Below are 25,098 nucleotides of genomic sequence, written 5' to 3'. Positions count from 1 at the left end.
AACTCTGAAGAGGAATGCATGAAAAATATAGAACATAATGAGAAACAAGGCAGAAATACCCAAACAGATCAGTTCAATATCCTTCTATTTTATGAAACAGAGGATGTGGTTATAAGGTACAGTATTTACAATAATACATATTATGGGGTCAATGTCAGAAGACTCAGAACAGAAGAATGAGGTTAGTGCTGCTTGAGAAGAGAAAGGCAGAATGTGAAATTTATAAGAAAGGATTTGAATATTTTAAAAGGGGAAGCTGGATTTAGGATACTTGCTCCACTAACTTTAACCCAATCTCGAGTATATCATTTAAACACATGAATCGATATGTATATTCATAACAAAGTAACATGCATGAAAGTAGAAAGAAAGAAAAAGGAGAAAAGATTACCTAGTGTCGACATCTACTCCACCAAGTGGAACTACAATTCTATGAGGCCACTGGAGCATGTCCGTAACAATTGAATTCATAGTATCCTATATTATGGAGAATGGTAAAGAGAGCTTTAGATTAGTTATTGTCTAACAAGTAAATTTACATTCAGATCATTGATCAGAAGTAAATGTTCGAACTTACATCAATCATGTCCGAAAGCCCAGGAATAGCGGTTAAGCTTCCACCAACAGCCTTCAGTATATAATCTATTCTAGGCTTTGGCTGAAACAGACAAGCAGGTTCATGATGATATCAGTAGTTCAAGGTTACATGAAATAGATGTAATCAAAACTTTCTGGCATTTAACATATAAAATCTTGAAGCATATAGTTGTAGTAGAATAAACATAGATTTGATTTCTTCATAGGTTCATGCAGATTCTTTTGAAACACTTTTTGGATAATGTAACACCAATGATACATAGATAGATATGCAACCCTTATTAAATGGTTGATTTATTCAAATTTCACAAAGATTTGAAAAATGTAATTCATATAAATACAAAACAATTCTCTATTTTACTATCATAGATAGATATGCAACCCTTATTAAATGGTTGATTTATTCAAATTTTTACAAAGATTTGAAAAATGTAATTCATATAGATACAAAACAGTTCTCTATTTTACCATCATCTTTCCCAACTCAGCCATCATTTGGAATTTCATTCAAAGGAATTGCATTACTCATTACATTATGATATTTTGGCCTACCATATGAAGAGAGAGAGAGAGAGAGAAGGTTATAATGATACAAGAAGCAGCTGATGGGACTACTGCAACCACACATAGCCAGAGATTTACCGTTTATTGCACTAGTAAGCAGCTTCAGCATTTTCCTTTATACTTTTCTTGAAGAATAATCATTTTCCTTCTTGTATGCCTATATAATACTATTATTTGTAGGACTGTTTGAACTTTTGTTTTTGATTGAAAGGGATTATTATTGTTTGAACTTTGAAGTTTGAACCTTCTTTTCATTCCAAATCTGTATTCCCTACCTAAAATAATGTCTCATCCTCTCTAAGTCATGATCCTTCCAAAACTGCTTCTCAAAAGCCTTGTTATTTCACAATGTTCTATATCCTTCTACTAGTTGTTGCAAATTGAAGCCTGACATACATGTGCAACAGAAGACAAAATGAGGTGTAAAGGGTGTGCCTTTATGCCTCTCTCCAGGTAATTGCATCAAGAACCTGAAGGATTTATCCAAGTGTTTTTCCTTGAGATGTGAGGTTGAGCACTAAAAAAGTAGCCCTTAGATTTATGTAGGAAACTATCTAGAATTAGTGGCACATACCACATAGTAAAGGCAAGTTTCAAATATTCTTTTATCTGAAAAATGTGCTCTAAAAGCTTTTACATGTTTTCCTTCATTAAAAAATACCAACGAAATATTAATAGCATTCTTGGCCCATCCAAATACTATATAACTAATGCATATACTAAAAAGATTCTTCTAGACGGAAGGTTTCTAGTTGGAGAGAAACAAGCATGAAAGGTTTTACTCTTGTAACTTTTCATGATAATGAAGCAGTTAGGGCTGTGAACAACTCAAGTGACTGATCTGCATCTGACCTAGATTGGCATTGTAACTAGAATTCTGCTGCTATAGCCTGCCCATCAATAGTTTCATGGAAGATCCAGTTTTAAACATAAATACACTGGGTTGGATCAGATCAGGTTCTGTACAAATTTGATCAGATGGGTTCCATGTTGGGAATGCTTTCACATTTACTCCAGTTTTGAAGTTTAGTGTAATTATCTAATACTTCAATTTTATACAGGCACATTGTCTTCTAATAATTAGCAGAAACTCAAAACTAACAATAAAAAAAATGTTATACTAGAAATTAATGCAGCAGGCCAGCAGCTATTTCAAAAGAAATAGATGTCATTGCATTAAACCATTATAACGACCAACAATACCAATTGCAGCCACTTAGGTAAAGCTTTATGAATGTTCTTCTCCATTCAGTCAAATCAGGATCATTTCATAGCTTGAGATTCTTCTTGCAACCAGTCGACTTGACATCAACAGTACTTCCATTTTATTAATGCTTGGGATCAGAACTGGCAATATTTGAGTGTTCCTATGTTTGTTTTAATTTTTTAATGAAAACTTGGATATAAAATGGACAATTATTTCAAATCAACTTCACAAGTAGCCAACGGATTGAGTCCATCATCTTGCTGCAACAAACTTATCGTAGTGTTGTTGCCAACATGCTTTGAATGCCAGACTATAAATCCTGGTGGAATATAGCAGAGGAAGTATCAAGATTTAGAATAAGCCTTGGAAAATAGCAAATTTCCCAGTAAAGAAAGAAGATTAAGTGTAACATAAGGCTCATTTGTCATACTAGCAAAATTCATCCTAGCTGGTATAAACATGCTACAATTGATTTCATGAAAATTCAAGACATTTTCTAGATATTTTGTTCAGGAAGCAAACAAAATCAACAAAAGATCAAAATAGTGGCTAAATATTAAGTCAACCAAGCATCATCTGCTGTTACAATTAGCAGAATCTTTCAGCGTGGCATGCCATGTGGCTTTATATAAGGTTGCCAAGATCAAATCTAACAATATAACAACTAAAAGATCTTCCAATTTCTCCACCACAAGGAGGACAGGTTTGTATTATAACCATAACCAACAAGAATTATCTCATTCATTTTAAAATGGGAATCTATATCCTCTTTTCTTTTTTGTTCCAACCAAATTCTAAATCCATGGTATTTATCAAAAACCCCCACGGCCCCAACTATATTTTCGTGAAAGTGATTCCGATTCCCGCCATGAAGTGCAGAGCCATAACAAATGATTCAGCATCAAGTAATTGCCAATTTTTCTAATACTTATTTCATGTTACAACTGATATATGGAATTGCAGGGAAGGAAACAATAATGAAGCTCTCCCATGTCTAAGTTTCAAAAGGTTGCAGAAAAAGAAAACTAGGCATACCACAGCAAGGAGAGCAACAACAACAGCAGAAATGCAGGGGATCTCTTCAGAAAGTTGGAAAATAACACGTACAACAGTGAAAACCTGAAGATCTTTCAACTGCAACCAGAGCAAGATAATGATAAGTAAAATCTCATGCTTACCAAAATATTATATAAATTAAAAGATATGCATTTCTTCCATGGATGCATATCTAATTTGAATAATAAAAAACAAGCAGCAGCACTTCGACAAACCATGGCCATGGTGCCCTTCCACAAATGAATTTTTAACTTAAAATAAACATGCAAACCTGAATGGGCAGTGAAGCAACAAGTGCTTCAACTGCAAGAATTATGTTTGGATCTCCACCCCATCGAAAGTCAATATCCATTGTAATCTGACCTTTCTTAAGGCTCTGAACTCGGATGCCTTCATAAAGAAAATACATGTATCATAAAATGTATATGTAATAAACATAGTCTAACAACATGTTAAAAGAATTGATCACGTTTGACTTGATCTTTATCCCATTCTATTATGAAAAGGAAATAACACAGAAAAAAGTGCACCATTAAAGTTTTGAGAATTTCAAGAACCCAAGGACAGCCAAAGAGCCAACATATAGTGATTCTCTGCTAGATGGAAATTTGGCAGAGTAAGAAGATAAGGTAAGATGAGAAGAAAGGGTAGATCTCAAAAATATTATAACAAGAGCAGGAGAGAGTAACCAAGGCGCAGCTTATATTTCTGAAGTCTATTGGAAGCTCAAGAGTGATATTCTGCATTATATGCGTATCATCCTGTTTTGATGACTTGAAAATTTTAGTTCAAAGGTAATATCATAAACATACAAGTTCTACAAACATCCCAGAAACAAACTCTCTCCAACTATAAGAGGTTATCCTTAATCAAATAAGAAAAACTGCAAATGAATAAAAAGTATCTATATGTCCATCAAATTAATTTACTAAGAAAAGGTGTAAGAAAAATGTTTGGAAATTCTACCTTTCCAAGTAAAATTTGTGGAGAACACCAGATTTTTTCTATGAAGTAATAAACCATATAACATATACAAATCTAAAATGACAACCAAAAGAGGTGACAATTACTGACTATTCGCAAATTCATTATTTTCTTCATCCATAATTTCTTCTGTTAAGCAACAAGTCATACATGTACACTTCTGCATGTTAATCAAAACAATCTTATTTTGATAATACAAGTCAAATAAAGTTTGATGTCAAACATAAAAAAAAAGAGATCAAATTGATCATAAGATTTGTGACATAAGACATATGATTATAATAACAATATGCATATCCATACCCCTTTGTAAGCGAAGCAGGTAAAGCACCCTGCCTTCTCTCAAACTTATCAATAATATGTTTCCAGGGACATGTTAGACAGTCTTCAGCAAACAAACCTCATGACAGAAACCTTGAAACTTTTGTAATATTATATATATATATATATATATATATATATAAAACATTTGGGTTATATACAAACCTTCAATTTTGGGTGCAACATTTCCCAAAGAAAGTTTTGTAAACTTAAGTGAGGATATTCCTGGGGGGCGATAATCTTCCAGTAGTGGCTCTACAGAATCCTTGATGACCATTGTTGCTGCCTAAGATCAAAAAACAAAACAAAACAAAAAAAAAATCAGCCTGGAGACAGAATTGACAGCATTAAAACAAAGGATTTATTGGTCTACAATTACGAGAAAGTGCATGCAAATATTTAACATAAGAAGAGAAAATTAGGCAATTTCAATAGGCAGCTCCATATATGTCCTTACGCGCAAGGAGATAACAAAATATATAAAATTCTGAGATTTTATAAAATCAAAAATTGCACTTGTTAAAGGTTTAAATACCGGTGGGACGGCGAGGCATACCACTCTATCATGTGTGTCTGGACGGGCAACATCTCATGTCGGGATAAGTCAAGTCGGGATGGACTAGGATGGGACGGGACATTCCAAACACGAGGTACTCATTCCATGGAAAAACTGGGATGGTCCCGTCCCACGCTATTTAATAATAAAATTCAATGCAGCTATATGAATACAAGCATGGAATGCAATATTTAGTTCCTGAGTGACTTGGAACCAAAGTACAACCATCTCGGTACTGGACCCCATACCGATGCTACTTTATCACTATGTTGGTATGATATGGTACAGGGCTGGTTTGGCGTACCGAGAGTCGGTATCAAGATCCGCCGTACCGGTGGCCGGTTGGCGCACCGGTGGCCGACCGGACCGGTATGGTACCGATACCGTACCGGCCGGTACGCGGTGGTTTCAAAAACCACAGCACCGCGGTGGTTTCAAAAACCACAGCGCGAGGCGCTGTGGTTCTAAAAAAAAAAAATCGTACCGGTGCGAACCGGTTTAGTGGTTCCGGTACCGGTCTAGGACCGGACCGATACGTATCGGCCGGTACGGGCCGGTACGGCATTCCATGGTCGGTATACCTCCCATATGATGGATCTATAGCGGACTGGTATGGTACGGTATGCCCCATACCATCCGGTTCAGTACGGTATGGCGCACCGTGCTTCGAACTCTCTAGGAGTTTCATTATACAAAAGACGAAAGTGTAAATTAGTTGATCGCATATCTAAGATGGGCCTTTGTATAAGCCAATAGAGTGTGCATGCTGCATGCCTGATTGTTTTTTTCAAACTAACTTATATTTACCAAGCACCTGTGCAATGTCCAATACTAGGAATGAGTCATAAGAGCATAATACAGATACCCAAAGAATGTGGAAGCATCCTGAAATGATACGGTAGACCGAAAATTTTAAAAGGATGACAGATACCATCTTTTGGACTTTAAAAAGCAATAATCGAATAAAATTGTGGTATCTCTAGTGATTGAGCACCTGAAGTTAGAAACTTAACCCAATTATAAGCTTACTGCTCTGGTTTTATCAACATGAGGCACTGTAAATACCCCGATAAGGTCAATTTGCAAGCCTGATAACTTGCCAAACAACTTTGACTGCATAGTATGGAACCAATTACATCTGATGTGGGCTTGTGGAGTGACGTATGGTAATAATTTCAGAGTTCAAAAATATTTTGCCTGAAGCTTAACTTCACAATATCAGCCAAAAGTAGGACTCACTTAAAAAAGGTCAGAGATTACATGATTAAGATAAGAAATAGTAGTACGAAGATATTTTGGAGGCATTGTCTACCAAAATATAGAAAAATTCAGAATAGTTCAGAAAATATTCATAAATTTATAAGTTATTTATGGAAGTTGAAATTTAAAAATATTAAATATATGTTATTTGTATGTTTACATCATTATGTTGAAACAAAATTCGGAAAAAATAAGCATAATGATTGGGAATAAATGGAGAAATGTTTAAAGAACTTTTCACTGGAGAGGGCTGGCAAAAGAGATGTTACATATCTAGGAAATTCTCAGTCTTCATTCAGGACAAGAGCAATTACATCCACATTAGAAAGTAACATGAGGAAAAGTAAAATGGCACTACTTGTATAAATAATTCATTTTTCAGAACTCCTAAAGTGACAATGTGTTAATTAGTTCTAACTCAAGGGGGAAAACCTGTCATACAGTCAGGGAAGGTTGAATTCTACAATCAAATTGTCATTTGATTGAGAAAACAAAAAATACATTGTCATCTTAGTCTTAGATTTCATTGTTTCAGTTTTGGATGTCTTTCAAAAATATAAGGACCCAATATAAATTATGGTGCTTCAATAAATTAAAACATAACAAACCCATGCCAGTCCCAAGCCCAAATAAAAATGCGGAGGGCTAATGTTGGGTTGACAGCCAATCATAAACATGTCAAATTATGAAATGATGTCTAGATACACCGAGTGGATATACATTTACATAAATGCATACATATGTTATTATGTTTATACATACATTCATACATACATACATTCATACATACATACATACATACTTGTTGCCCAGTAGATACAACCCAAGAGGGGGGGGTGAATTGGGTCTTTTAAAACTTTTAAACTACTTCTAAGACTTTTTGATTAACTATGCTAAGTTATATAGATGCACAGTGGAATTTAAACTTAGCAACAGTATGATTTATTAAATGGGACTTGATTAAGTAAATTGAGTATGCTTGCAACTAAGGGATGCGTAGATACGAGTTAAGCAAGCAATATATCTAAGTAAGCAAGTTAGACAATGACAAAAAGCATCACAAACACAATAAACATATAGTGGTTCGGTGCACCCCAGCACCTACATCCACTCCCCAAGACCTCTTGGGAATTCCACTATAATCCTACAGATTACAGCCGGTTGTTTTACAAGCTCACAACCCAACTTGTTGTTTTGCGAGATAACAACGAACTCGGTCGGTTTTCCCAGGCTCACCGACTAGAACCACCCCCGATTGTTTTCCCGGGATCACAATCGAACCCTTACACGTTGGTTTTACCCTCGGCTCACCAACAAACCTAAACCCCGTTGGTTTTCCCTTTGGCTCACCAACAAACCTTACACCGTTGGTTTTCCCTTTGGCTCACCAACAAACCTTTAACCCCTTGATTCAATCCCTTGATTGAATCAAGTTACAAGATATTAAAACAAAGAATAAAAACAAATCAAAGCTTCTTAAGCAAGCAAATATAACAATATAAACAAATAGAGTAAAGAGAAGCCCTCAAACGAGTTTTGAAGATGGAGGAGCTCGGCTTCTTCTTTACTTGACCCTCTTCTGATTTGGCACGAGGTAGAGGATCACTGAGGCAGCACACGGATGGAGAGGAAGCTTTGGGATTCTCTTGGATGCTCTTCTTCTCTCTATTTCGCTTTGGATGGCCCTTTTGTGCTTATGGGAGATTTCCTTTGTAATCTCTTTGAGATCTCTTTCCTAGATGATCTCTCCCACTTCCATGAGTTCTCTCCTAGCTCTCTTCTTGTTTTTATAGCTTTTGATAACGTGGAAACAAGAATATAGCCGTTAGAGACAAAAATAGAGCCGTTGGAACCAGTCTGCACCTCCTGACAATATGACCGTTGGGATCGGAGTCGACTCGCGCGATCAGGAGTCGGCTCGCCTGTTGCAGGAGTCGGCTCGTGTTTTACCGGAGACGACTCGGCCACTGTTCCAAATTTGAATTAATGTGCTTGCCTCGACTGGGAGTCGACTCGTCTTAACCTGGAGTCGACTCGCCAACTTCTGGAGCTGACTTGGCAATTTCGGAGTCGGCTCATCCACTGAAGTCCGTGGATCCAATTTTGAATTTTGTCCTCTCGAGTCGACTCGACTGTCCTGGGAGTCGACTCGAATCTCAGAGCCCGAACTCCCGATCCTCTGTCTTTTGGCTCGTCCAGTCTTGGAGTCGACTCGAACTTCCTTAGAGTCGACTCGGCTCTCAGTTTGCGAAACACAGCCTTCTGCCATCTTGGTGTAGCGCTGCCTTGGAGTCGACTCGAGCTGTCTGGGAGTCGACTCGAATCTCAGAGGCAGTAACTTGGTTTTTCTGTCTGTTGATGGTCGCGGAGTCTCGGAGTCGACTCGTGCAATGCGGGAGTCGACTCGAATCTCAGAGTCCCAAAAATGCTCTCTGACTTTTTCTTTGTGTTCCGCTGAGAGTCGACTCTTGCTTTCTTTGGAGTCGACCTACCAACCATCGGAGTCGACTCGCGTTCCACTGGAGTCGACTCGAATCTCAGACCCGAAAACTGCTCTCTGACTTTTCTGTCTGTGACTCCTAGGAGTCGACTCATACTTCCCCGGAGTCGACTCGGTAAACATTGGAGTCGACTCGAATTCCTCAGGAGTCGACTCGAAGACTATTCTTTCGAATTTTTCCTTTGATTTTACTCCTCCAATTTGAACCTTTTGAACTTTAAACTTGGGCCAATGAATTGTAGCTTTCTTCTAACTTTTCTTGAGAGCTTTTGGAGGCCTTCTTGTGTTCTTCCAACTTGCTATGTTCCTTGCAAAATAAATATCTTTCTCCTTGCAACATAAACATTAGTATCCATACTTCAAGGTTTTGTGATCATCAAAATCAATCTATGAATCAATCTTTGGGTCATCAATCTCCCCCTTTTTGATGATGACAAAACTTGGAGTATATGCAATATAAAAGATATTGTTTTCTAGAAGTAATACATAGCTAAGTTGCATGAAGTAGAAAACATATATATTTAAAAAAACATACTTCATGATAATGCTTTAGATTTAATCAGCTTAACACAATCAACATATTTCAATTTAAGCTGATTTGTATTCAATTCAAAGCATAAAGGCATTATGAGCATATACTTAGATATTTCTCCCCCTTTTTGACAACATCAAAAGATAGTGAAACATTAAGCACAAAGATCAGAATGCTCATATATTTCTTTTCCTTATTGTACTCTGATTTGCAAGTCAAATTATTGCAAGGATATGAATCATATAACTCAAGGCAATAATATTAGAATCAGATTAATGAGCATAGATCAGAGCCAATTAAGATAATTTCAGAGCAGAACACATCGAATGTGATACCACAGATAGTTTTCTAAGCAAGTGTAGGTGGAATCTTTCTTAAGTTAATTCAAGAAGTACCACACGAATGGAAATCTAACCTCTCTTCAATAATAAGTATGAAAGCTTGTTCATTTAGGACCTTTTGCCCAATCTATTAAGTATTTTATCAACCATGAGAGCAAATTAATTAATTCTCTTAATGACTTCAAAGTTCTTTTATGATAATAGGAGCATTGGGGCACAAATATCAAAATATACATTCATGCAATTTTTGATACATCTTAGAGCTCTTTTAAAGACTTTCTTTTATTTTTTTAGAAAATAAGCACAATTTGATACATAAAATAATGAATTGGCACAAAATAGAAGTTCTAAAGAGCAAGCCAATTAAAACTCATTAGTGAGGTTCAAAATAGATTTTCTAAGAGATACTCAAGAAAATTTAATACATTGTTCTCCCCCTGTTTTATTAAATTAGAGGCTCTTAAGATTTGTAATTTGGTTCATGAGTGATGCATAAGATATACTAACCAAATAACACGCCTCAAGGTGTATCATAAAGATTTTCAGATTTAAATTTCAGATGATACATATTGGAGAGTATTAGGATCACTTTTCATTTAGTATTCTTTCCCTCTCCTATAGATTCATGTAATTAAGTTCCATAAGACCTCTCCTTCTGAAATTTTCTTTCTCCCCCTCAATTGATCATTCCATTTAAGAGTTTAGAATCCTAAGATAATGTTCAATAAAATTGTCAATCTCAAAAATTTATTTTCTATAAGTTTCAGCTTATTTTCATAAGACTCAAGGTTTGAGATAAGACAACCTTTATAGAACTCATCTCAAGGTAATTTAAAGCATGTCTTGCAATATAAGGAAGTTCATAAAAATCAATCCATAAGATTTAAGGTATACATCAAATTGAAGTAACTTTAGGATAAGATACTGAATATCTAAAGCTCCCCCTCAAAAGATGCGTACTTCTTTAATCATTCTTTTCTTTTGTTGAATTTCAGATTTTAATGACAAACGTGAATAGAACTGAAATTCTATGATATCGAGAATGGAGAGTGATCAAGAATTATTCAAAATTTATAGCAATCACCCTTTTTAATCTATCAAGAACAAGTTATACTTCCTCTTAATCTTTGAGAAAATGTACTGAAATATTAATCAGAAAATGATTCATTTGACGCTCAGTTTCTTTCAACAGCATTTACATTTTCTTTCTTTTAGAGTCATTTGAGTGAGGTGAAATATTTCTAGCTTTTAGATCATTCACTCTATTGATGGAAGTCTTTAATAATATAGGAGAGAAAAATATATAGATGATCATTGAGGTATATATATTTATAGAACTCAATTTCTTAATCATAGTTTTTCAGCAATGTATACATGAAGCACAATAAATATTTTTTTAATATCAAAATAGAATCATAAAAAAAAATTGCTTGTAATCAAGATCATTGAAAGACACATCATTTAGACCAATATTAGTACATTTTAACGATAAGAAAAGATATGTTTCGGATGCGTACCGGAGCAACCAACCAAGGCATCAAAATTAATTCTGTTTTTCTTAAATTAAGATTTTATTTAGAAATCATATTGAATTTAAGCTTTTATACAAAATCAGATTCTGAATTTCATAAAGATTTTCAATAGAGGCTTTCAAAGTCATAATTTGAGATATGGATCTTCCACATTGTAGCTCATCTTAAATCATTATGATTGAAGACACATATTTCACACATATAAGAGGATATTCAGAATATTTGTATTTATGTTTAGCACATTATATACCAAAGTTAAGAAAGTTGAAGGATAGAACAAACTCAGTTCATTTTGCCTAAATAGAAATATCCTTCTCTTCTCCTTTTTACAAATTTATTCACCTTTCAGATTTTAACGATGATTGTGAATGACAAATCTGAAATTTCTTTTTAATAAAAAAAAAATTTTATATAGTATTCCAAATATTCAATCAAATTATCCAAGCATGAAGCATTGTAAAACATTGAGAACCCATAATTTAAAACATCATGCCACATGCAAAATATATTATGTGTTAAGTCATGCATTAAAATATTAAGAACAAGCATGTCAAGGATCAAAATCAATTCTTTTCAAATAAACTCCCCTTATTTAAACATTATCTTGCACTGATTTCATCCTTAAAGTGTGTTTTCAAGTGATTAAAAATTTGACTTGATTATTCTTATATATTTTCATTTACTTTGTCTTTCATTTTTATTTTCTTATGCTCTATACTCTATTTGCTCCCTATTCGGTGGAGTTGGGAAGGGGCACGAGGTACTACCACTAGCCTCCCTCTTGTGCCGTCCCTAATATGCCCTACACCGAATAGTTGGGTCAAATAGTGCCGGGTACTACCACTAGCCTCCCCATTGGCACCATCCCTATGATGAGCAATATAGAAAGGTTAAAATGTTCACTTCTAACTTTCCCTGTTTGAGTGTAATTAGTTACAGATTTTATCTCTTCCAAACGTCTCACAAATGTTCCGAGTATACTATGTTTGTTTTGCTTTTCCTTAAGATTGGAGTATTTGCCTTTACTCAGATTTTTCATCTCTTGAACAATGTCCATTTTCTTTTCTTTATCTCTCTCCCTTTTTGTCATTCTCAAGTAATTTACATGAAAGAGTAGAATAAAGAGATAATCTTATGTATCATATAGATGTATATTATGCTAACAACATTTTCATTGTGCTCAAGGATTCATAACTTCTCACAAGTTATTTTACATCAAAATTTTAAGCATATACTTGTGTATTTCATGGTTATGACATAGGCAAAGATATATTTTAGTTTGGGCAAACCATGAAATAATTTCTAAAAGTATAAGTCAGTCAATACACATATAGACATGATATCAAAAATTAATAATTAAAGACCTTAATCATGCCATAATAAGATTTAAGTTATTGACTTTGCTCAATTAATTTGTGAGAAAGGTGTCTAAAATTACCTATTCATTATATGTTCTTCAAGCCAAACTAGATTTCTTATGTGTGAACTTTTGGCTGAAGAAGATCCTCTCTCTTGTTTGCATGTGAATGTTTAGTGTATCTTACATGAAGATATCCTTCAAGTTGAAATTTCTCATTTTTCTTTCTTGAAGGAAGGTCATTAGTTTCTTTAAGATACAAAGCATTCATCCAATATATATATATTTTTTAATTAGATGACTCAATATGAGATATGACAATAGTTGCATGTTGAGTCACTTTATTCAAGAGATTGCCTAAATATAAGCAAGCACATATCACTTGAACTAAAGAGATAGATTCATTAACCAAGATAGTTCAAGGACAAGCATGTGAGGCAATAGACAGATTTATCAAGGTCAAATCAATTTAGTTTAGATTCTATTTGCTTAAGATAATTATCAATAAGATGTGTTAACTAAGTTTTAATCAACTTATCTTAAACGTTTGTTTCTATCAAAATTCAGATTATGACGTATTTGTTATCAATAAAATATGATTAATTAAAGTTAGATTGAAGTCTTGCACAAGGTCACATAATGAGCATACAATCTGGTCTACTAGCTGTATGATAAAATAATTATTCTATCATGCTTCAATACAGCTTTAAACAATAGATCTACTTTGCTCATCCTTTACAATTTCTACAAGATGGGGTCATAGATATACCTTCTTCACGCCAATCTTCTATAAGAGTTTTCTTATGGACTAACGTTGGTCAATGAAGATCCCCTTTCTTGTTTGTCTTAATTTGGAGTTTGAGAGAAGATGTTAATTCATTCATCATATTTCAAACTCACTTTGCAATATAACTCTTCATTAGTAGAACCAAAAATGATGTCATCAATGTGTGCTATGAGCAAGCAAGATATCATAGATTCTTCTTTTTGATGCATAGATTTATCACTATTACTTTCTATCAACAAGGTTACCTAAGCTTTTATATATCAAGCTTTTGATGCTTGTTTTAAATCACATATTGCTTTATCATATATGTAATGTGTAATTTTTAAATATGGTGGTTATTTAACATAGATCTACTTTTTAATGAAATAACCACATAGGAGTGAATTCTACACATTCATTTGACAGAATATAAAGCTCATGAGTCAAGCAAATGATAGTGGTGATCTTTACTTTTAATCATGCAAGAATCAAGATCTATTTCATCTTTTCTTGATTCAGTCTTTTAGTAGTTATCAATTTTTCTTCATTAAGTGCATTTCTGAAAAACTCAATTTTGTTATAATTATTAACAAGTTTTCAGATTGTTATATGTAAAAGATTAACCATATATAATTTGATCTTAGTATCTTGACAGTAAATCATTAGTCTCATAGAGAATAAGACGACTTGATATTTTTGCAACTAAAATCTTTTCATTGAATATTCTATATACATTGCTTGATGAATGATATCCAAGGATAGACATATCTCTATCAGATTTGGCATTATTTTTCATAAGAACATATCAAGCATAACATGTACGACTGAAAAATATGAAAGATATGCAATGGTTCATTTTCCATTTTTCAGAAGATCAAAAGGAGTTTTCATCAAAAATAGATCTAATAGAAATCATATGTATGACAAGCAGTGATGATAGCTTTTTAAAAATCATTTAAGTAGATGACTATCATACACAGTTGTCTTTTTTATTTCTTCAAGAATTCTATTACCCCTATTTTACTTAAGATGTCCTTGGTGCTGAAATAGTTAATTTCTGCATAAACTTTATCAGGATTTTGGTTTTCAACACTGTGCCATGATACTCTTTATCTTCACAGTTAGGAAACCTTTATCATTTGAAACACTTTTACAAGATTCAGCAAATACAGAAAATATTTTCAAGTTTATTTTCCAAGAACAAATCCAATGTAAGCTTTTGAAAACTTAGAGATGGAAACAACATCTTTAGATTTAGAAATGATTTTTGGTTGTTTCCTTAGTTAGCATGCATAGCAAAACTTTGACCTTTAAGAAGATAATTTAAGTAAGCCAATGGCAAGGTCTTTTGAGATTAAGTATATACTAGCATGAGTTGATTTTGTATGCTAAAGATGGTTTCTTTAATCTTGGTATTCATAGTGCATATATTTAAAAACATACCAAGTACACATTATCATATCTATGATCAATAAACAATAATGCCATGGATAAAAACTCTCAATCAAGCATATAGAGAATTCATAGAATTATTCTTAATAAATTAATCATTTTGCAACTTATCCAATAGTGAGTAAAGTACACTATGAAGTGATTTGATCATATTTCCAAAAGTATTTTCTATATCACAAAATTGATCACTATTAGCAATTCATATCAAATACTAAGCAAAAATAATGATGAGATGCAAGGATTACTGATTTTTGTTAATAACTTTTCATAAGTATATTTTAAGTTTCTTTTGTTCCATGGGTATCTTGGTACACCTATGTGTACATCCTCATTTTCTCATTTTGGGTACCCAAGCTTGCTTGAGTCCTTGAGAGTTAGGACATATGGTTCCTTTTGGAACCCATATCTGTTTAATAGTAATAACTTTACCATTTGATTTAATTATACTAGAACGATAGGTAAAGTTGTTATTCCCATCCTTTTCATTTTTGAAATAACTTATCTTATTTAATGGTTTGCTTGATGAATTGATAACCTTTTTCTCTAGAGATTTATTGTTAAGTAAAGGAATCAAGCCAAGTTTTGATTTATCACAAGCAACATATTGGCTTTCAAACATCATTTTTAATCGTTCTGAACTTACGGTGAATTTGTTAATAAAAGATTTTAATTGATTAATTTCTTTACTTAAGTTTTGATTTTCTTTAATTAAGCTATGATTTTTCTGAATCAATTCTTCTGAAAATGACCTTAAACTTTTATTTTCAGAATTTAGTTTGTCTTGTATTTCAGTAATAGAATTTCTTTCTTTTGAAATTTCCAAATTTAGCTTTTTAAGATTTTTATTTTTCCTAGCTAATTTTCTACATTCACTATACAAATCATGAAAAGCATTTAAAAGTTCATCATAAGAATATTTTTCATGAAAGTCATTTGGTGTAAGATTAGATTCAGATTCTACTTTATCTTCTTGTACCATAAGACATAAGTTAGTTACCTCTTGTAGTTCATTGTTGCTCCTAACTTTCAATTCCTTGTCTGACTTTCTCTTGGTCAAGGCTTTCTTGCGCTTTACCTCTTTCTTCCTTTCTTCTTGCTTCCTCTTCTTCTTTGTCTTTAGGAAGCTGATTTGCCTCGGAGTCGACTCGGACCTTATTGGAGTCGACTCGACTAACTTGGGAGTCGACTCTGAGCTTCTTGGAGTCGACTCGACTGAGGGAGATTCATCACCCTTTTCTGCAGTCTCATTGTTAGTATATAATTGAAGCATATGAGAGCTAATCTGAGATTTATCATAAATATTTTCTAAAGTATCCCAGATCTCCTTAGCAGATAAGCATGCAGAAATTTCATTAAACTTTGTTTCTTGAATAGCACAATATAATATGTTCATAGCATTAGCATTTAATTGTGCTAAGTCCTTCTCATTAATATGAGAGAGTGTGTGAAGGTCATTTATTATGATTTTCCATAGATAATAGTTTTGTGATTGAATGAAAATGCGCATGCGTATTTTCCAATGTGGGTAGTTTATACCATTAAACAGTGGAGGTGTATCAATTGATTGTCCTTCTCCTAGAAAACTATCTATTTGAGTTGTCATGATCTTTGGCTCTAGTCGGTTAAGACTACAAATAATATTTGAGCACCTGCTCTGATACCACTTGTTGCCCAGTAGATACAACCCAAGAGGGGGGGGTGAATTGGGTCTTTTAAAACTTTTAAACTACTTCTAAGACTTTTTGATTAACTATGCTAAGTTATATAGATGCACAGTGGAATTTAAACTTAGCAACAGTATGATTTATTAAATGGGACTTGATTAAGTAAATTGAGTATGCTTGCAACTAAGGGATGCGTAGATACGAGTTAAGCAAGCAATATATCTAAGTAAGCAAGTTAGACAATGACAAAAAGCATCACAAACACAATAAACATATAGTGGTTCGGTGCACCCCAGCACCTACATCCACTCCCCAAGACCTCTTGGGAATTCCACTATAATCCTACAGATTACAGCCGGTTGTTTTACAAGCTCACAACCCAACTTGTTGTTTTGCGAGATAACAACGAACTCGGTCGGTTTTCCCAGGCTCACCGACTAGAACCACCCCCGATTGTTTTTCCGGGATCACAATCGAACCCTTACACGTTGGTTTTACCCTCGGCTCACCAACAAACCTAAACCCCGTTGGTTTTCCCTTTGGCTCACCAACAAACCTTACACCGTTGGTTTTCCCTTTGGCTCACCAACAAACCTTTAACCCCTTGATTCAATCCCTTGATTGAATCAAGTTACAAGATATTAAAACAAAGAATAAAAACAAATCAAAGCTTCTTAAGCAAGCAAATATAACAATATAAACAAATAGAGTAAAGAGAAGCCCTCAAACGAGTTTTGAAGATGGAGGAGCTCGGCTTCTTCTTTACTTGACCCTCTTCTGATTTGGCACGAGGTAGAGGATCACTGAGGCAGCACACGGATGGAGAGGAAGCTTTGGGATTCTCTTGGATGCTCTTCTTCTCTCTATTTCGCTTTGGATGGCCCTTTTGTGCTTATGGGAGATTTCCTTTGTAATCTCTTTGAGATCTCTTTCCTAGATGATCTCTCCCACTTCCATGAGTTCTCTCCTAGCTCTCTTCTTGTTTTTATAGCTTTTGATAACGTGGAAACAAGAATATAGCCGTTAGAGACAAAAATAGAGCCGTTGGAACCAGTCTGCACCTCCTGACAATATGACCGTTGGGATCGGAGTCGACTCGCGCGATCAGGAGTCGGCTCGCCTGTTGCAGGAGTCGGCTCGTGTTTTACCGGAGACGACTCGGCCACTGTTCCAAATTTGAATTAATGTGCTTGCCTCGACTGGGAGTCGACTCGTCTTAACCTGGAGTCGACTCGCCAACTTCTGGAGCTGACTTGGCAATTTCGGAGTCGGCTCATCCACTGAAGTCCGTGGATCCAATTTTGAATTTTGTCCTCTCGAGTCGACTCGACTGTCCTGGGAGTCGACTCGAATCTCAGAGCCCGAACTCCCGATCCTCTGTCTTTTGGCTCGTCCAGTCTTGGAGTCGACTCGAACTTCCTTAGAGTCGACTCGGCTCTCAGTTTGCGAAACACAGCCTTCTGCCATCTTGGTGTAGCGCTGCCTTGGAGTCGACTCGAGCTGTCTGGGAGTCGACTCGAATCTCAGAGGCAGTAACTTGGTTTTTCTGTCTGTTGATGGTCGCGGAGTCTCGGAGTCGACTCGTGCAATGCGGGAGTCGACTCGAATCTCAGAGTCCCAAAAATGCTCTCTGACTTTTTCTTTGTGTTCCGCTGAGAGTCGACTCTTGCTTTCTTTGGAGTCGACCTACCAACCATCGGAGTCGACTCGCGTTCCACTGGAGTCGACTCGAATCTCAGACCCGAAAACTGCTCTCTGACTTTTCTGTCTGTGACTCCTAGGAGTCGACTCATACTTCCCCGGAGTCGACTCGGTAAACATTGGAGTCGACTCGAATTCCTCAGGAGTCGACTCGAAGACTATTCTTTCGAATTTTTCCTTTGATTTTACTCCTCCAATTTGAACCTTTTGAACTTTAAACTTGGGCCAATGAATTGTAGCTTTCTTCTAACTTTTCTTGAGAGCTTTTGGAGGCCTTCTTGTGTTCTTCCAACTTGCTATGTTCCTTGCAAAATAAATATCTTTCTCCTTGCAACATAAACATTAGTATCCATACTTCAAGGTTTTGTGATCATCAAAATCAATCTATGAATCAATCTTTGGGTCATCAATACATACATACATATATATATATATATATGTATATTTCAAGGGAGAGAAATAAGAAGGATGAATGTCAATCAGATTAGGGAATCATAGAGATCCACTGTACTTCTCATGCGCGTCGCACATGCCAAACCATAGTTATTAAACCCGTACAGGGGACTGACTCAGCCAAGAGGACTTGTCACTAGGATACTGGTCCAATTGTCAAGTCAATCAATCATGCTAGGTTATAACTAAAAGTGTTAAAAATTTAAATATATTAAACAAATTAGATATAATATAAGAGAATATGCAAAACTACCGATAATTGTCAATTGCAATATAAATGGAAAAATCACAATTCATCTAACGTTTAAAAATTGTGATAAAAGATAACATATAATGAAGGAAAATGATAGAATTATTGATATTTTTATTTTTTAAATCGTAAATTTTCAAAATTCCAAAAAATAAAATGATGTATATATTTAGTTCTTTAATTTGATATCAAAGAAAAAAAGGAGTTCATTACTTTTTATTGTAAAGAATTGATTATTAAAATATAACTCCTTCTAAATAAGAGAGAAAATTTTTATAAGTTGATAAAGAATTCTAACTCAACTATTAAAATAACTATTATTTTTTATTGCACTTTTCTTAAAGCCAGACAAACCTAGTTCACTTGGTTATTACCCGCTAGGGAAATCGGTTTTTGAGAAAATCAGCTGGTTTGATGCAATTCATGGCGAGTCACTTGCATTCCCAGTCTTGTAATGAAATCAGACAGGATAAGGAGCCGGTTCACAGGTTTCCTGATCCAACCAGCTGGTCCAGTCTGGTTTTAATAACCATGTGCCAGACTCTAGTTTATATGTATATTTTTATGCCTATTGAAGTATGTATTTTAGTACATCTACCTATATATATACACGTATATATGCGCGCGCGCATGCATGTATATATCTATGTATTTATGTGCACATATGTACCCATACATACATACACACATATACTCCATTGTTAAATATTTTGCCTTCTGTTACTCTTTTCACTCTTCCAAGAGAGAGAGAGAGAGAATCAAAGAGAATACGGACATAGGATTTGATATAAAATCACTTAAATGCCATCATGCAAAACTAAGTGTTGCATAAAATAGTAGAAAAGTATGTGGAAGCAATATATTAACTGAAGAAGGGGTGTGCCTGTACAAATACAATCAGGAACTCGATGCCTTACAAGGAGGTTAATCAGGAGAACTAAGTGCAAGTTATATATGCAGTTTGGAGAGAATAAGCTCTCATAAAGCTTTTAAATAAAGGGCCTGCTAAATTAAGTGTAATTTGTCCTAATTAGAAAGAAAATTAGATTATAGAAATATTTAGGTAAATGAAAAGCATGCTATAAAGGTGAATTATCTTACATCTGCAATGAAAGGCCATAGTTTACTCAATTGCTTGTTTAGCCATTTCACCTGCACAGACCCAAAAAAGTAAAACATACACAATGACGTTATAGATATAAAACAAAGTGCATGAACAAATCACTGAAAGTTAATTTGCAAGATTGATAAGAAAATGGATTTACAAACATCTTATTCTAGTTAAATGCACGGGTTGGAGTATTTAGTTTGCGCTGTATTGTTTCAGATGTGTATGCTTACTATCTGGTGAGCTGGGACTTCAGTTGTTCCAAGAGAGAGGCATTGGTAGCAAATGGAGATCCTGGATGATCTCCTAGCTGCGTGCTGCAAGAACTGCAATTCTTGTAGATGGAATTCTTGGTAGTTGGATCAACTTCAAAAGATGGCTGACATGAGGTGGTCTCCTCTCACCTTATCTCTTTGTTGATTCTAAGTAAGTTATTCTCCAAAGCCCTGGACGACACACTAAGGGTGTTGGAAACCTTGGTGACTATAAAGGAACTCTCAATCTATACAATGCAGAAGATACTATTATTTTTCTTGTTATCCTGATGTTGATAGCATTCAAACTCTTAAAATTATCCTTCTGGGCTTTGAGCTGACAGTGGGCTGAAAACAAACCTTTTCAAAAGTCAACTAGTTCACTTAGGAGGAAAACCAGGATGTAGCCAAGAGATTTGTTGATATTTTGGGATGTCAAGCATCCTCTCTCCCCATCTCATATCTTGGTTTGCCTCTGCACCACAATATCCTCCTTAAGCAAGATTGGATCCCTCTTATCGACAAATTTGGAAGAAGGCTTGCCAACTAGAAGGGTAAATTTGCATCTGTTAGGGGACGACTAATTTTAGTAAATGTTCACTCTTCTCTCCCTACAAATTATCTATCCATCTTCCATTCACCAGCTTGGGTAAGAAGAAGAGTTGACGAAATAAGAAGCTTTTTGTGGCCTCTACTTGGTCAACTGGAAAAAGGTTTGTAGACCTAACAAGGAGGGAGGTCTTGGAATTGTTGATCTCCATGATTTTAATGTTACTCTGCTTTGTAAATGGTGTTGGAATTTTCACCTGGATGATCTCCTTGGAAGAGGCTTGTTCAGTGAGACATTACAAAACCAGAAGGCCCTGTCATACTTCCAAGTCCTAGTCTCCCCCATCTGGACAGGTATTCTTAAATCTGAAAGCTTCCTCTTTGCCAGCATTTTCAAGAAAATTGGGAACGGGTCTATAACTTTCTTTTGGAAGGATACTTGGATTGGTTCTCATCCCTTGATTCAGACCTTTCCAAGGCTCTTCAGGATCGTGGATCACCAATCAGTTTTGTGAGGTGCTATGCTACTAATATGCATGGTCTTGCAACTTGGAGGATAAGGTTCAGATACAGCATAACAAGGGACGAGACCCTTGGATTTGTTGAAGAAAATAGGTTGTTGCAAGGTTTCTCTCTAATTTCAAATGCTCGGGACACCATCAAGTGGAGATGGAACTTGGATGGGCTCTTCTCTGCCAACTCAGCCTACATATTTCTGCACTCAGGAGGCACTCTCTTGGCCTCTTCTAATGGGAGGTTTTCTAGAGATGACAAACATTCAGGCCTTGAGACCATTAAGAAGATTAAGTCATCCCTCAAAGGGTTCTTTTCCTTGGTAAATAAAATGCATCTCTCTGCTGTGTTGCAAGAATGAGAAAAATGGGAGTGCTTGTACATTTGGTTGAATTTTTTGTTCCTTTTCTTTTCACTTGTAACTTCTCTTTTAAATTTTTAATAAAGTTTTTTGACGCTTCTATGGAGAATCATTACCTCCTCAAAAAGGGGAAAACTTTCTGTGCATGAGATTGCCAATTTGTTTGATATTTACTTTATTTCAAATTTTGTTTTTAAAGAATACTTTTCTGAGAGAAGACAGGCATAAAATATATGGAGGTTGCGGTGTGATCCGAGATACATCATTTGATGTGCCTTTATTTTTCACATTTCGCAAAGAAAATAAAGCAATAAGTAACCATTTATCTGTGAAAATGAGGATAACACAGGACCTGACCACATCTATAGATGTATAATCACAATTTAATAGCCATTCAAGCTACACACAAATACTGAACTTAAACTCTTTTCACATATGATGTACCATCAGAAATAAGCATTTTTCCCAATTTAGCAAATTTACAAATAATTTGTGATTTACAGTGAAAATTTCATGAGTTGCTTTTTGAATATTGCCTAAATTCTTCTCCTTCAAGTTCCATCTACATGTTGGTTTTATTTATATCTTCCTCCCCTTCTAAATATTGATCTCAGAAATTTCAGTTCATACAAATCTTGGGCAATTACATTTTCTCATTCATGAGGAATTAAGCCCTAAAATTAATATTTGGCCCGTACACTTCTAGGAACCAAATACACACCCGGACAATATGGATGACCCAAAAGATGCACTCAACATGCGTATGAGATATTAATGCATAACAGTTCTGCAAAATGGTGATCAAGTTGCACTAACCTGTTCAAATGCAGGAAAAGATATCCATTCAGGGTAATTGTCACCACAGAGCTTCTTCAAATCATCTCTGTTGAGTGATCCTAGAAGTTTTATATCGACAGCCTATAAAAGATGGAGGCATAAGCAGGAGTATCTACAATCTTGGTCAGCTGAATTCAGCAAGCTAATTATATATTAAGGAGCACAACAATATCTTGAAATATAGAGTATAAGACACTATAACATGATGCATCCATATAACTTGATTGAGAGAACCAACATGATTATCAACATATCTGTTACGGGGGAACTTAGCCGCCACGCCCCACGTGACCGGCACGCGCACCCAGGAAGACTACGGCAGTCCCTTGATCCAGTAATCCGACCCCGAGTCGGATATCTTCGGCTCCGCAGCCTGACCCCGAGTCGGCTGCCCCTTGATCCAGCTGTCCGACCCCAAGTCGGATATCTTCGGCTTCGCAGCCCGACTCCGAGTCGGCTGCCCCTTGATCCAGCAGTCCGACCCCGAGTCGGATGTCTTCGGCTTCGCAGCCCGACCCCGAGTCGGCTGCCCCTTGATCCAGCAGTCCGACCCCGAGTCGGTAATCTCTCGACAACGACAGGCTGTTCCCCTGAAGCACGCCGCGGCCCTCTGCTCCACTACTCCCTGCAACGGTCGTATCCGGCGCTGCTCCACGATCCCCTGTAACAGTCGTACAAAGCGGAGCTCCACTACGCCCTGTCATGGCCGTACCCAGCGCTGCCCCACGACGCCCTGTAACGGCCATGTCAGTGGCAGCTCCATCGTGCTACACGATGACCAACCCCCCAGAAGGACCCCCCAGCCTGGTATATATGCGGCTGGGGGAAGAAGGGGGGAGGTAAGAAAAAGTTTTCCAGAGCATTCTCTTACCTGCTACTGCTATCTCTCCTTCTCCTTCAATCCTCTCTGACTTGATCGTCGGAGGGCCCCCACTACCCCAGTGGTGGTGCGAGGCTTGCTTGCAGGTTTTCCGGTGGAAGGTGGAGCGCAACCAACCCAACTCCAAGGGAACCCCGTTCACACCGCTGTGCCAATCGTTCTCGGTTTGGACCACCAGCAACAGTTGGCGCTAGAGGAAGGGCCCGGATCTCAGAGCGATCGTAATGGCACGGCGAGGTGGTCGTGGAGCTTCCAACGCTTCCGGTCGCGGGGCCTCTCGCGCCTCCGGCCGGGAGGCCGCTGCATCTCCAACGCGCTCTCAGCAACACTCCACCGCCCCACCGCCTATTCAGACGGTCGAAGCCGCTCAGTTCGACCAGCTAGCCCAGCAGGTTCGCACCCTCGCGGAGGCGGTGCAGAATCTGCAGGGTGTGATGTCCCGGGCGCCGCAGCGGGCTCAGGAGCCGCTGCTGCCTGAGCGTTCGCCTGCTCTCCTCAACCCGCGCTCCTTCCTCTCCCATGGGGAGGAGCGCCGGCGCGAGGAGGATTCTCGAGCGCGTTCCATTCTGCCGGGACCTTCTCATCGGAGCCGCGCGGGGTACGAGAGGCGGACCCGGGCGCATTCCCAGACCCCCCAGTCCTCGAGGAACCCGCGCTCCAGTCGGTCTCCCTCCTGCCGCTCCTTGTCTCCCGCCCACCGGTCGCGCTCCCTGGACCGGCGGGTGGACGATCTCCACCGACAACTCCAGGTCCTGAAGGGCCATTCCAAAGATCCCTTCGCCGACTTGGAGATCTCCTCCCAGCCGGCGCTAGCCTCGAGGATCCTGCGGACCCCGAATCCGCCGGGGTTCAAGATGCCGGCGATCGAGCCCTATGACGGGGCAGCGGACCCGCGGGATCACGTCGAGAGTTTCAGGACCCTTATGCTCCTCCACGGAGCATCAGATCCTCTCCTCTGCAAGGCTTTCCCAGCAACCCTCCGTGGCCCGGCAAGGGCGTGGTTCGCCGGCCTGGAGGCTAACTCAATCCAGTCCTTCGACCAGTTCACTCGCCTCTTCATCACTCATTTCGCCGTCAGTAGCCGGCGGCGACTGGTCTCCGACTCCCTCTTTGATGTTCGGCAAAACGAGGGAGAAAGCCTGCGGGATTATCTCACCCGCTTCAACAAGGCTACGCTGGAGGTCCGGAACCTGAGCCAGGAGGTAGCTCTTTCAGCCCTGAAGCGCGGCTTCCGGAAGGGCAGACTCACCTTCTCCCTGGACAAACGCCTGCCGAGGAGCTTCCCGGAGCTGTTGTCCCGGGCGAACCAGTATGCGGACGCCGAGGAGGCGGCCGCCCACCGGAGCAAGGAGGCCGCCGAGATCCCTCCAAAGCTTGGGAAGAAAAGGCGAAAAGAGGCACGCCAGAGGAGGAGCCCGACGCCCCAGCGTCGGCGCAGAAGCCCGTCGCCGGCGAGGAACCACGGCGCCCCACGCCCTCGTTCTCCGCCCCGACGTTTCAACC

At 37.5% G+C, this 25,098-nt stretch overlaps 1 protein-coding gene across 1 annotated transcript in view; it reads right to left on the bottom strand.

Moving 5' to 3' along the window:
• The window catches only part of LOC120109152 (synaptotagmin-5-like), a gene marked incomplete at its 5' end in the record, with an annotated part of 32,131 nt that extends 9,335 nt beyond the window's left edge, over nucleotides 1-22,796 (bottom strand). The window contains 6 exons of the mRNA XM_039122900.1: nucleotides 392-477; nucleotides 578-658; nucleotides 3,404-3,502; nucleotides 3,696-3,814; nucleotides 4,895-5,015; nucleotides 22,695-22,796. Of these exons, the coding sequence (XP_038978828.1) occupies nucleotides 392-477; nucleotides 578-658; nucleotides 3,404-3,502; nucleotides 3,696-3,814; nucleotides 4,895-5,015; nucleotides 22,695-22,796 (608 nt within the window). The remainder of the gene's footprint in view (nucleotides 1-391; nucleotides 478-577; nucleotides 659-3,403; nucleotides 3,503-3,695; nucleotides 3,815-4,894; nucleotides 5,016-22,694) is intronic.
• Between the last annotated feature and the right edge of the window lie 2,302 nt (nucleotides 22,797-25,098).

The sequence above is a fragment of the Phoenix dactylifera genome, unplaced genomic scaffold (assembly GCF_009389715.1).
Source record: "Phoenix dactylifera cultivar Barhee BC4 unplaced genomic scaffold, palm_55x_up_171113_PBpolish2nd_filt_p 001864F, whole genome shotgun sequence".
NCBI lineage: Eukaryota > Viridiplantae > Streptophyta > Magnoliopsida > Arecales > Arecaceae > Phoenix > Phoenix dactylifera.
This window is presented reverse-complemented; position numbering and strand designations above follow the sequence as displayed.